Raw genomic sequence first — 10,946 nt, forward strand, 5'->3', positions numbered from 1 at the left:
TAAGGTAAAACATAAATTAAAACAATAGAATCCACCTCTTCAAGGGTGCTATTGGAGTTCCCTGACGGAGAGGATGGTGTCATGAAGAGCCGGGGGTCACAATTGGGCAAAAAGTGTTATCACTAATTAACGGGTTGTGGAAGTTTTGGGGCGACACATCTTAATAGCGGCGATAGTAAGGAAGCTGCGTAAGTTGTTGAAGCCACATGTGGAATGTATGTAATGGATTTACCAATGCAGCCTTTCGTGGTACGTTTTGATATCGAGGCGCACTACATGGCGGTTGTCACGGGAGGCCCATGCATGGAAGTTGCTTGTGATTATCCTGATAGTTATGGCTTTGATGTGATTCTCTCAAGGAACCAACGCTCTAGGGAAGGTAGTCTAATAACCCTCGAAGCAGGATGATATATATATAAGGCGTGAGATGAACTCGAAATTGCTTATGCTGTTAACGGATGTTATTTGATACGAATATACTCGTGAGTTGGTTAGAGATCTTATTGATATAGTTATGTAGTCTGTACCCTGTTTTACATATGCCCCAAACAAACCAACAAATTATATGAAGTAAGGCGATGGAACTTTAGATAGAAGCTTCGGGAAGATATATGTGAGACGTATCTCAAAGATCCTTGTGCCCTAGACTCGACTTAAAACGACTATTTGTTGGGACCAAAATCCCCTTCTTTATGGCCTATGGGTTTGGACCATTAATAAGGAAAGAGAATACGTATCACGCGAGGTGGGAGGGGCAGCTGAGATTTATGTTTCATAAAAAAGTATAACGAGATGAAGAATAGGCAAATACATACACTATGTGCTAAATATATAAGCTCCTCTTTACCTTTTTGTTTGGTGTTGATTCTAGAAATGTTTAAGTGTGCTCGTGAACACTTATGGAGCTACTCAAGGTTTGACCAACTTGGAAAGGTATGACCTATGGTTTTAGATTAGTACTCGTGCATAAAACTGTTTGGTGAAGTTACTTCACGAGCTGAGGTCTGAAACTTGTTGGGGTGCCTATATAGAGTTCAAAGTGTTTTGTCTTTCATCTCGAGTCCGGGTAGGTTAGATTGAAAGATTGAGATCTCGTTGCCAAATGAACAATCAAGAACGGAAATCCTCAAGATCCACGCATCTGTTTTGCTAAGCATGGAGAAATGTTCTATGCGTTGGTTACAAAACGATATGTTTTGTTATTATTATTATTATTTTAAGGGAAATTGCCATAGATACAATTAACTTTAACTAAGTAATTTTCCAAAAATATCATTATTAGTTTTATTTTCTAAAACACAAGTATAATCTTTGTTTCCTAAAAAAATACAACAAAAGTAAAAGTTAAAATTTTAATATTTGAAATTAAATCCTAAATTCCAAACAATCTATAAACCATATCCGTAAAAATTATACCATAAATATAAAATAGCCAGAGAAGGACAAGTGGGCTAGTGGTTGTCACCTCTGTTACCTTCTCACCAGATCCGGGTTCGATCCCGATCCCTCTCAAAGAGATACGTATAATTTGTAATGATGTCAAAAATAAAATAAAAATATATATATAAAATAGCCAAACCAAAACTAAAATGTCCAAACAAAAAAAAGAAAAGAAAACAAACCCTAAGATGGTCGGCGAGAGGTCGACCGCTGCTTTAAGAGTCAGTCGTTTACTCGAAGCAAGCTACAGAAAAGGCCGTCGTTGTTTGACTTGTTACCGTCGACGACGACTTACTCGGAAAATCATCAAAGGAGCAGACGTAATCAGCTCTTTACCTGATGTGATACTCCAACATATACTTTGCTTCATTCCAACCAAGTTCGCCATCAAAACTAGTCTTCTCTCAAAACGATGGAGGCATGTATGGTGCGACGTACCTTCTCTCTATTTCGAACAATACAAACTTACTGATGAAGATTCTATTGACAAAACCCTAAGTTACCACACTGCTCCCAAGATGTTAAACTTTCACCTCCGTACCAGAACTGGTCGCATAGACAAGTGGATCAAGTTCGCCATCTCCCGCAACGTGGAGAATCTGTCCTTGGAAGTCGGGAATCATGAGTGTCCTATTCCTGATTTCTTCTTCATCAATACCTCTGTGAAGCAACTCAAGTTTAATTTATCCTTCACTGACTTAACTCCCAAAGACTTTGTGGTCTGGACATCGTTGAGGAAGTTGCATTTGGGTTCTTGTAGAGTGTCGGATGAATCCATTGCTAAGATTCTATCTGGTTGTCCAGTTCTTGAAAGCTTAACATTGTATTTTTGCGATCAACCAACGGTTCTTGATCTCAGCAAATCATTGGGTTTGACAAAACTAGACGTAGACCGCCACATTCTGGTTCCCGGGCCAACGCAGATTATAGCACCACATGTCCATACTCTCAAATTAAGAAACTCTTTGTTACCGTGTACTTTAGTTGATGTCTCGTCTTTAACCGAAGCGAAAATGGACATTTGCTTCCACTATGTGCATAGGATGGTCACTGCTGATGTTCTTCAAGTAATGGTGCTAAAGATGCTAGAAAAGTTACAGAACACGGAGAAGCTTACTTTTGGTGGAAACTTTCTTCAGGTATATATATCTTTTGAGCTCATTATTACAATATATCTCTAATACCGGGAAATCAGTTGGTTTCACAGTTAAATTCACAGGTTTAGGAATGTTTAAATCTGTATAATATATGCATGGTAGATTGGTAGTACTACACAATGTATATGCTCAATGTATACATCTTGTTGGTGTTTTTTTTTGTTAGGTTTTATCTCTAGCCGAGCTTTGTGGTGTTCCTTTTCCGATGTTGAAGGTCAAATATTTGGCTCTCGAGACAGTGATCTTTCAGGATATCATTCCTGGTATCGAAAGGCTGTTACAAAACTCACCTTGTTTAAAGAAGCTAATCGTACGCCCAAGGGATTGCAACAACATACCGGTATGTAATAGCGAATAAGGGCCATGGCCATTAGCCTTGTACAATAGTACTAAATGGCCCATGACCCTTATTCCCTATTAGTATGTTTTTACCGTCAACTCTTTTATTTTCCTTGGCCTCTCATCTAACTATATATGATCAGAGTTTATATATGTATCCATTTTTGTATTGTTTTCTTTTTATTGAGCAGGACGTAGACGAGTACCTAATTACGCGAGGCTTGAATACTGATCAATGCTGGAGATCAAAAGATGGAGTCTTCTGGAACAAGAACAGTTGGGATTTAGAGTCAAAGCATATAACTTCATTCGTCGAACTTGTGGTTAAAAACGCAAAGACACTAGAAAAGATGGACATACTGTTGAACGAACGTCACCTTAAGTATAAGTTTACGGATTTGGTCCTTCCAACACTTGCTCATCATAACAAAAACGTCTCCATCAATGTTGCTCTCTCAACCAAACTGTGGAGATCATATGAATGGTGTGAATAATAACTCATAAGGGCTTATAGTCTCTCTAGCTAGTCTTATTGAAACTTTTTCTTCTCATGATCATATAATGGTATTTTATTTCATCTTTGACCATTACACATCGAACCTCGCTCACTTAACTGCATGACTCCGAATATGGTTTAATTCACACTCAAAAGTTCGTAACAACAGTTTGGAACCATATGCTGCAGATAGAATTCAGGATAATTATTATTGAGAAAATGTCATAAAAATCCGAACTTTCAAATTTGGGACGGATAAATGCTGAATTTTCAAGAAGTCATTTTAATCACACCGTTTATGTTGACTTTTCCGTAAAATAGCTAAGTTTTGTTGATCACGCTTATTTAAGCATGACGTTTAATCTCTGTTAAATCTCGAAGAGAGAATTAACTATTCATGAGTTGCTTTAGAAAATGATATCGTTTAACCAATTGAAAAAACAAAATCCCAAAATCGATTCACAAATTCATTAATCTAAATCCCTAACATTAGAAAAATCTACAAATTATCTCTACCTCTTGTGAAGTTGTTGCTATGTCATGGATCTTTGGAGGATGAAAGTGTCTTCCGATGTCATTTCTTTGTTTAAAAAACATGGTCGTTTAGCTAAATGGAAGCAGCTTACAAATAGTTTGCCCAATTATCATATCAAACAGTACAAATTACAAACATACTTTGATTTTATTTTTAAAAATAAAACAATTAAAATAATTGTCGCAGGAGACATGTTAATTGTAGGGAGTTATATAAAAAATATATTGTGCGACACTTTAAAAGTATAGTATAACATTTTAAAATTTTAAAATATGAAAATAGAATGTATGAAACAAAACTCACCCCGTGCTATGCAAATAATTTAGTGGAAGCCCCTTGACCAAATGGTTGAGTTGATCAAAGCTTAATTGATCTTAAAGACTTTTTTAAAGACCAAAATTTCTTCTTCCAGCTTGTATATATTTTGGTAAAAGAAATAATTTTTTTGCTAAATCTCCAGCTTGTATATATGTTCGATGTAAAATGTTCAAAAACAAATAAAATACACCCATTATTAAGAAAAGAGGGTTCAACAAGACTGCAGACGAAATACACACCATTCATATGCTTCCCACGGTTTGGTAAAGAGCCCAATATTAATGGAGATGTTGTTATGATGAGCAAGTGTTGGAAGGACCAAATCTGTAAACTTAAACTTAAGGTAACGTTCGTCCAACAGTATGTCCATCTTTTCTAGTGTCTTTGTGTTCTTAACCACAAGTTCCACCAATGAAGTCACATGCTTTGACTCTAAATCCCAACGGTTCTTGTTCCAGAAGACTCCATCTTTTGATCTCCAGCATTGATCAGGATCCAAGCCTCGCGTAGTTAGGTACTTGGAAAGGCTCTGCTCAACAAAAAGAAAAAACACATATAGATTTTGAACTCAGATGATAGTTAGTTAGAAGAAAGGCCAAGGAAAATAAAAGGAGTTGATGGTAAACGTACTGGTAAGGTGTTGCGACCCCTTGCTCGTACGATTAGCTTCTTTAAACAAGGTGAGTTTTGTAACAGCCTTTCGATACCAGGAATAACATATTGAAAGATCACTGTCTCAAGAACCAAATATTTGACCTTCAACATCGGAAAAGGCACACCACAAAGCTCGGCAATAGATAAAATCTAACCAAAAAACACAAAAAGATGTATACATTGAGCATATACATTGAGTAGTACTACCATGCATATTTAACTGTGAAACCAACTAGTTTAGTGGCATTAGATATATTAACCTGAAGAAAGTTTCCTCCAAAAGTAAGCATCTCCGCGTTCTTTAACTTTTCTAGCATCTTTAGCACCATTACTTGAAGAACATCAGCATTCACCGTCCTTTGCACATAGTTGAAGCCAATTTCCATATTGGCTTCGGTTAAAGACGAGACATCGACTAAAGTACATGGTAAAAGATAGTTTCTTAGTCTGAGACAATGTATATGTGGTGCTAGAATTTGCGTTGGCCCGGGTACCTTACTGTTGCGGTATACTTCTAGTGTTTTCAGACGCGATGATTTGCTGAGATCAAGAACCATCAGTTTATAGCAAAGATACAATGTCAAGCTTTCAAGAACTGGACAACCAGATAGAATCTTAGCAATGGATTCATCAGACACTCTACAACAACCCAAGGAAAAGTTCCTAAGTGATGTCCAAAACACAGAGTATTTGGGAGTTAAATCAATGAAGCATAACTTAAAGGTGAGTTGCTTGACCGAAGAATTGTTAAAGAAGCAATCAGGAATAGGAGACTCATGAACCTTCCAGTGATCCAAGGACAGATTCTCCACGTTGCGGGACATGGCTAACTTGACCCACTTGTCTATGTGGAGATCGCTAGTGGTACGGAGGTGAAAGTTCATCATCTTAGGAGCAGTGTGGTAACTTAGGGTTTTGTCAAGAGAAGCATCATCATTAGGTGTGTAATCAATGAAGTAGAGAGAAGGTACATCGCACCATACATGCCTCCATCGTTTTGAGAGAAGACTTGTTCTGATTGCGAACTTGGTTGGAATGAAACAAAGTATATGTTGGAGTATCACATCAGGTAAAGTGCTGATTACGTCTGCTCCGTTCATGATTTTCCGACAACGTCGTCGACTGTAAGGAGTCAAACGACGGACGCTTAGAACTATTTGCTATTTTCTTAGGGTTACAATTTATGAAACAGCTACCTTATTTTTCCGTAAGTTTTAAAGGGGCTAGTTAGGAAATAATGTAAAATTCTTATTTTCATCATATGGCTCCTCCGACTAGTAAAAAAAAAATATACCTATAACCACTTGAATATTCGTGATCCATGTTTTAAAAATCGCTAGGCGCTAGTCGGACGGCCGAGGTGGGCCTAGCGCCTAGCAAAAAAATTGGGGATTAAACGAGGATTAATCGGAAACTAGTTTTAGGTTATTTTATTAAAAACACAGTATCTATATTAACATTTTTACAGCAGTATTTGAAATAAATCCTGAAGTTCCAAACTATTTACTAAGAATGCCATTGGTATTTAATGTTCTTAAAAAAATAAATTGAAACAAAATTTTGATGCTAACATTATTCTCTTCAAACCAAATATTCTTAAAATCACTCCATAATTAATCTGAAGATCAATTCCCCAATTTAATTCTCCTAAAATCTATGCAATATCTTTACAATAAATAAAATTAAGAGGAACCTATAAATCAGTTGGAATTATAAATTTTATATTATTCACTACTCAGCATGTTTAATAAAATATTTACCAACTAAAAATATGTTATATAAATCCATTGCAATTATTTTTATTTAAAAACCATAATCGTGGTTATATTGATTATAGAGAGATAAAATATTGCTGTTCAAAAAATAGTAGAGATAAATTACATATATATATTGCAATACCAAAATCATGAAAATAATTATTTTTGAAATTCCCACATATTTATTTATTTTTTATTTTTTTTCATATCTCATCTAACACAAAATATATATATATATATATTTTAACAAAATAATAAGTAATATTAAACAATACGTAATTATTTGTAAAGTTTCCATTTTACGTTGATAAAAAATATAAATTATATATTCTTAGTTGATAAAACAATTTCAATATGCATACTAAATTAACTTACAAATTTTACATGAACCACGGGTTAAATCTACCGAACACAAAAAAAAAAAAATCATATAATTTGAATACTAACTTTAGAAAAACCTGTAAAAATAATTCATAAAATTCTATGCACGTTTAACAAACCCAAAGTTATGAATATCAATATTATATTCAAAATAAATAAATTTAGATATGTATAATTTAAAAAATATATAGTCCCGCGGATCAAAATCTAATAACATACAAAACTATAATATTTGTTTTAGAACTGTAGTAAATATGTCAAAATCATATTTTTAAAGCCAAAATTTATTATTTTTATTAAAAGTTTTAACATAAATTATTTTAAAACATCGCAAATTCTTAATATAAATGTTTAATAACCAACCAAAAAAGATCGGCGGAGATTAGTCATTATTCGAAGCAGATAAAGTGGGCCTAGTGATTACACGGAGAGTAATCGGATCTAGACGGGGATTTTTTAAACATGGTTCGTGACTATAGCGTTGTAGCTTAAATAATTCGAAGTTTTTTAAAAACAAATCACCTTAGCCAAGGATTTTCGCAACTGTCAAGTGGCTATTGCCTATTGGTATTTTTTTTACTAGTAACTTACGCATGAAGTATGGTTTAGTTAAAACTCAAAATATAATGATTCACTTTGTGTATCCAACATGATTAATGATACGTTGGAGATAGAATCATAGAACTCAGGACACATTTGGTTTTGTTTTGTTTCAAAGGGGCGAAGTTTCATTTTGGCCGATGTCTCATGTCTATATAAGTTATTTTATATTGTTGAAATGAAACCTAAATCGGCTACTGCTAATTGTTTTAGTTCCAGAAAATACATTTTCACGACTTGACGACTTGAAGGGTTTATTTGCACCAAACCCTATAAAAAAAGGTAAGTCATTAAACCAATTGTAAGATGATGTATTATATAGTATTTATAGATTCATATATATCGTATATTCCATATAGTTAGGATCTTTGCTTGGTTCCCAAGATTGTACGTTTGTATATATTCGACCTTTATGGTCAGTATCAATATACAAAAAAACTTTAAATACGTACTCGTTTTAATATCAGAACCGTAATACACGGTGGCCTGCTAACTAACTCGGCTCAGAAAGAGGTCCAATCACCCTATCAGTTAAGGTAATCTTCGTCCAACAGTATGTCCATCTTTTCTAATGTCTTTGTGTTTTTAACCACAAGTTCCACCAATGAAGTCACATGCTTTGACTCTAAATTCCCAACGGCACTTGTTCCAGAATATAATTTTTTCTTGAATATAATTTTACATTATTTAAAAAAAAAAATGGGAAAAAAAAATTATATATCTACAATGATATTGATATTCTTATTATACTTTGTTTGACGTATGTGTTAAATTGCAGTTGATACTGTATATTGGTTTAAGTTGAAATCGGTTGAGTAAGAGAAGTTCGTCATCGTTGTTGATCAATTTGTATTTCTAATGTTAGTCTGAATCTGATATTTTGAGAGTAGAAACTATGGATTTAAACTTTGATAAATAAAAATCTCATATATCTAGTAGTAACCATTAAAATAGAGAAAACATAATAATGATCTTTTGGTTTGCAAAACAACGAAGAATGGTTACAAAATGATGAACTGCATGCATTATCAATGCTGATCACTTGATGGAACTCACAACATATTAGGTCGTAGATCATGTACACTTGTGAACATATTACTCTATTTTTATTGGCTAGACTAATATGAGAGGAATAATGAGGTTCAGCCCTAGGGATGTCTTGTTCCAGCTTGTATGTTTGTTTAAGTGAGGCTTGATGTAAAATGTTCAAGATAAAATACAATAAGACTAGAGACTAATAGAGACCTATGATTCACACCATTCATCTGATTTGCACGGTTTGGTGAACAGCGCAACATTGATGGAGACGTTTTTGCTATGAGAAAGTGTTGGAAGGACCAAATCCGTAAACTTAAACTTAAGGTAACGTTCGTCCAACAGTATTTCCATCTTTTCTAGTGTCTTTGTGTTCTTAACCACAAGTTCCACCAATGAAGTCACATCAGGTAACGTGCTGATCACGTCTACTACTACTTCTTCTTTGGTTTTCCGACAACGTTTTAAAGCGGCGGTCGAGCTCTCGCCGGCCATCTTTGTGTTTTGAACTATTTGCGATTTTCTTAGGGTTCTGATTTATGAACCAACTGAATCATAATATATAACTAGTGATGGACCCGCACGTACGTGCAGGGTTATTTTTACAAAATTACGATTTTTTTAGTAGATGCTATTTTGGTAAAATTTTGTTATATGTGTATATTTGATAAACTATTGTAAAATATTACATACAGTTGTAAAATATAGATATTGTATTACATAATACAATTTTAAAATTATTTAAATGAAAATGATAAGTGATATAACATGTTTATTTTTTAAACTAATCAAAACATTTCTAACTGTTTGCTTAGACATGTTAAATCGGATTTGGGTTTAGCTTTAGTTTGAATTGTTTTATGTGTAGTTTATAATGGAAAACCCGTCATGTCCCTTTCCGTCTCGTCCTGACCCGTCCCGTCCCACCCCGCCCCGTCCCGTCCCGTCTTCTATCTGTCATAAAATCTCCGTCCCATAATCGTTTCTTTTTAAAACATAATCATTTGGCGATGTTTTTTATAAAAAAACTTGGTAAAAGATTTAGACAGGATACCCGTATTCCTCGTTTAAATATTTATTTTTATAAAACTAATAAAAATCTAATTATCAATCTAAGTCACATGCTCCCACCATTTTCATTCACAAGGCACTGTATGTAATCCTAGCGTACACAATCTTTGTTCGATTTTTAATTTTATTGATCTTTCAGTTTCATCTTTATTTCTCATTACTTTCTTCAATTCAACGATTCATGTTTTAGCCTTTTTGTTTTCTAAAGATTTAAGTATCTCTATTTTTTTAATACATGGATTTATTCTAGTTTTGTTATCCGAAGTATACGTTATCTTCTTGTACCCGTCATTTCATGTCTAAATATTTCTAAATATTTGAAATAAATAGGAAAGTGGAAATTAAATTTAACAGTTTAAATTACATGTCCTCGTATCGTACTCGTAGTTTTATATTTGAAAGTTGAAAGTGAATTTAACTTTATGACTGTGTCTCATAACAATTATATCTAATCACGTTTTTTTTATGAGAAATAATTCAGATAATGTTTTTTTCGAATTCTATGTTCCCGTCTCATATCCATTCCTATAAGTTTATATTTTTTTTAATAAATAACACCATTTACATGTAACTAAATATAATTTTAATATATGTAAAATTTTATATAATCGTCCAAAAGTAGAGATTTATACGTCCAAAAGTTGAACTTTGTTCAACATTTTGAGATTTTGAGAGTTAAATATAACTACCAGTTTTTTTTTCAACCGGTTATCCAAAACTTATATATCATATTTGTCAAGGATAGTTTAAAATTGTACGTATATGTGAGATAATGTTTGTAGATATTTATTTATTATATCATTTATATCATACCAATTTGACATTTTATTTGTTTTTAATTAGATTAAATCATAAAAATATAATCCATTTATTATTTAAAAATTGGTAATAAGTCGTTAAAATCATTTAGTTTTAATCTTAATAGAAATTCTATATGTTTATAATCTCAAAATGTAGTTTATGATTTGATAAAGCTCAAAATGTAGTTTATGATTTGATAAAGCAATTATTTAATATTTGATAATAGTAATGATATGTAAATTGCCATGGATGAAGATTTATTTTGTTAAGATTGTGTGAAATTAATAAGAAAAAAGAAGTTTAGAATAATCATTAACTAACTGTTTGACCAAATAAAAAATCATTAACTAATTGAATTAATG

At 33.1% G+C, this 10,946-nt stretch overlaps 2 protein-coding genes across 2 annotated transcripts; one reads left to right on the forward strand and one right to left on the reverse strand.

Moving 5' to 3' along the window:
- The first annotated feature begins 1,628 nt into the window (after positions 1-1,628).
- On the forward strand, positions 1,629-3,430 carry LOC17898995 (putative F-box/LRR-repeat protein At3g18150). Its single transcript, XM_006306267.2, has 3 exons — positions 1,629-2,579; positions 2,764-2,937; positions 3,125-3,430. The coding sequence occupies exons 1-3, from the start codon at positions 1,629-1,631 to the stop codon at positions 3,428-3,430; spliced, it is 1,431 nt and encodes a 476-aa protein (XP_006306329.2).
- Positions 3,431-4,496: 1,066 nt separating this feature from the next.
- Positions 4,497-6,039, reverse strand: LOC17898878 (putative F-box/LRR-repeat protein At3g18150). The gene is made up of 3 exons (XM_023788731.1): positions 5,200-6,039; positions 4,916-5,089; positions 4,497-4,817 (listed from the first exon to the last, which is right to left on the reverse strand). Exons 1-3 carry the CDS (start codon positions 6,037-6,039, stop codon positions 4,497-4,499), a joined length of 1,335 nt encoding a protein of 444 aa, XP_023644499.1.
- Positions 6,040-10,946: the final 4,907 nt, after the last annotated feature.

Source organism: Capsella rubella, unplaced genomic scaffold (assembly GCF_000375325.1).
Source record: "Capsella rubella cultivar Monte Gargano unplaced genomic scaffold, Caprub1_0 scaffold_1, whole genome shotgun sequence".
NCBI lineage: Eukaryota > Viridiplantae > Streptophyta > Magnoliopsida > Brassicales > Brassicaceae > Capsella > Capsella rubella.

Coding starts and splice junctions, on each gene's coding strand:
- LOC17898995 (XM_006306267.2), top strand. CDS start 1,629: ATGGTCGGCGAGAGGTCGACCGCTGCTTTAAGAGTCAGTCGTTTACTC. Junction 2,580..2,763: donor TTGGTGGAAACTTTCTTCAG/GTATATATATCT, acceptor TTTTTTTGTTAG/GTTTTATCTCTAGCCGAGCT. Junction 2,938..3,124: donor GGGATTGCAACAACATACCG/GTATGTAATAGC, acceptor CTTTTTATTGAG/CAGGACGTAGACGAGTACCT.
- LOC17898878 (XM_023788731.1), bottom strand. CDS start 6,039: ATGAACGGAGCAGACGTAATCAGCACTTTACCTGATGTGATACTCCAA. Junction 5,090..5,199: donor TTGGAGGAAACTTTCTTCAG/GTTAATATATCT, acceptor TTTTTTGGTTAG/ATTTTATCTATTGCCGAGCT. Junction 4,818..4,915: donor GGGGTCGCAACACCTTACCA/GTACGTTTACCA, acceptor CTTTTTGTTGAG/CAGAGCCTTTCCAAGTACCT.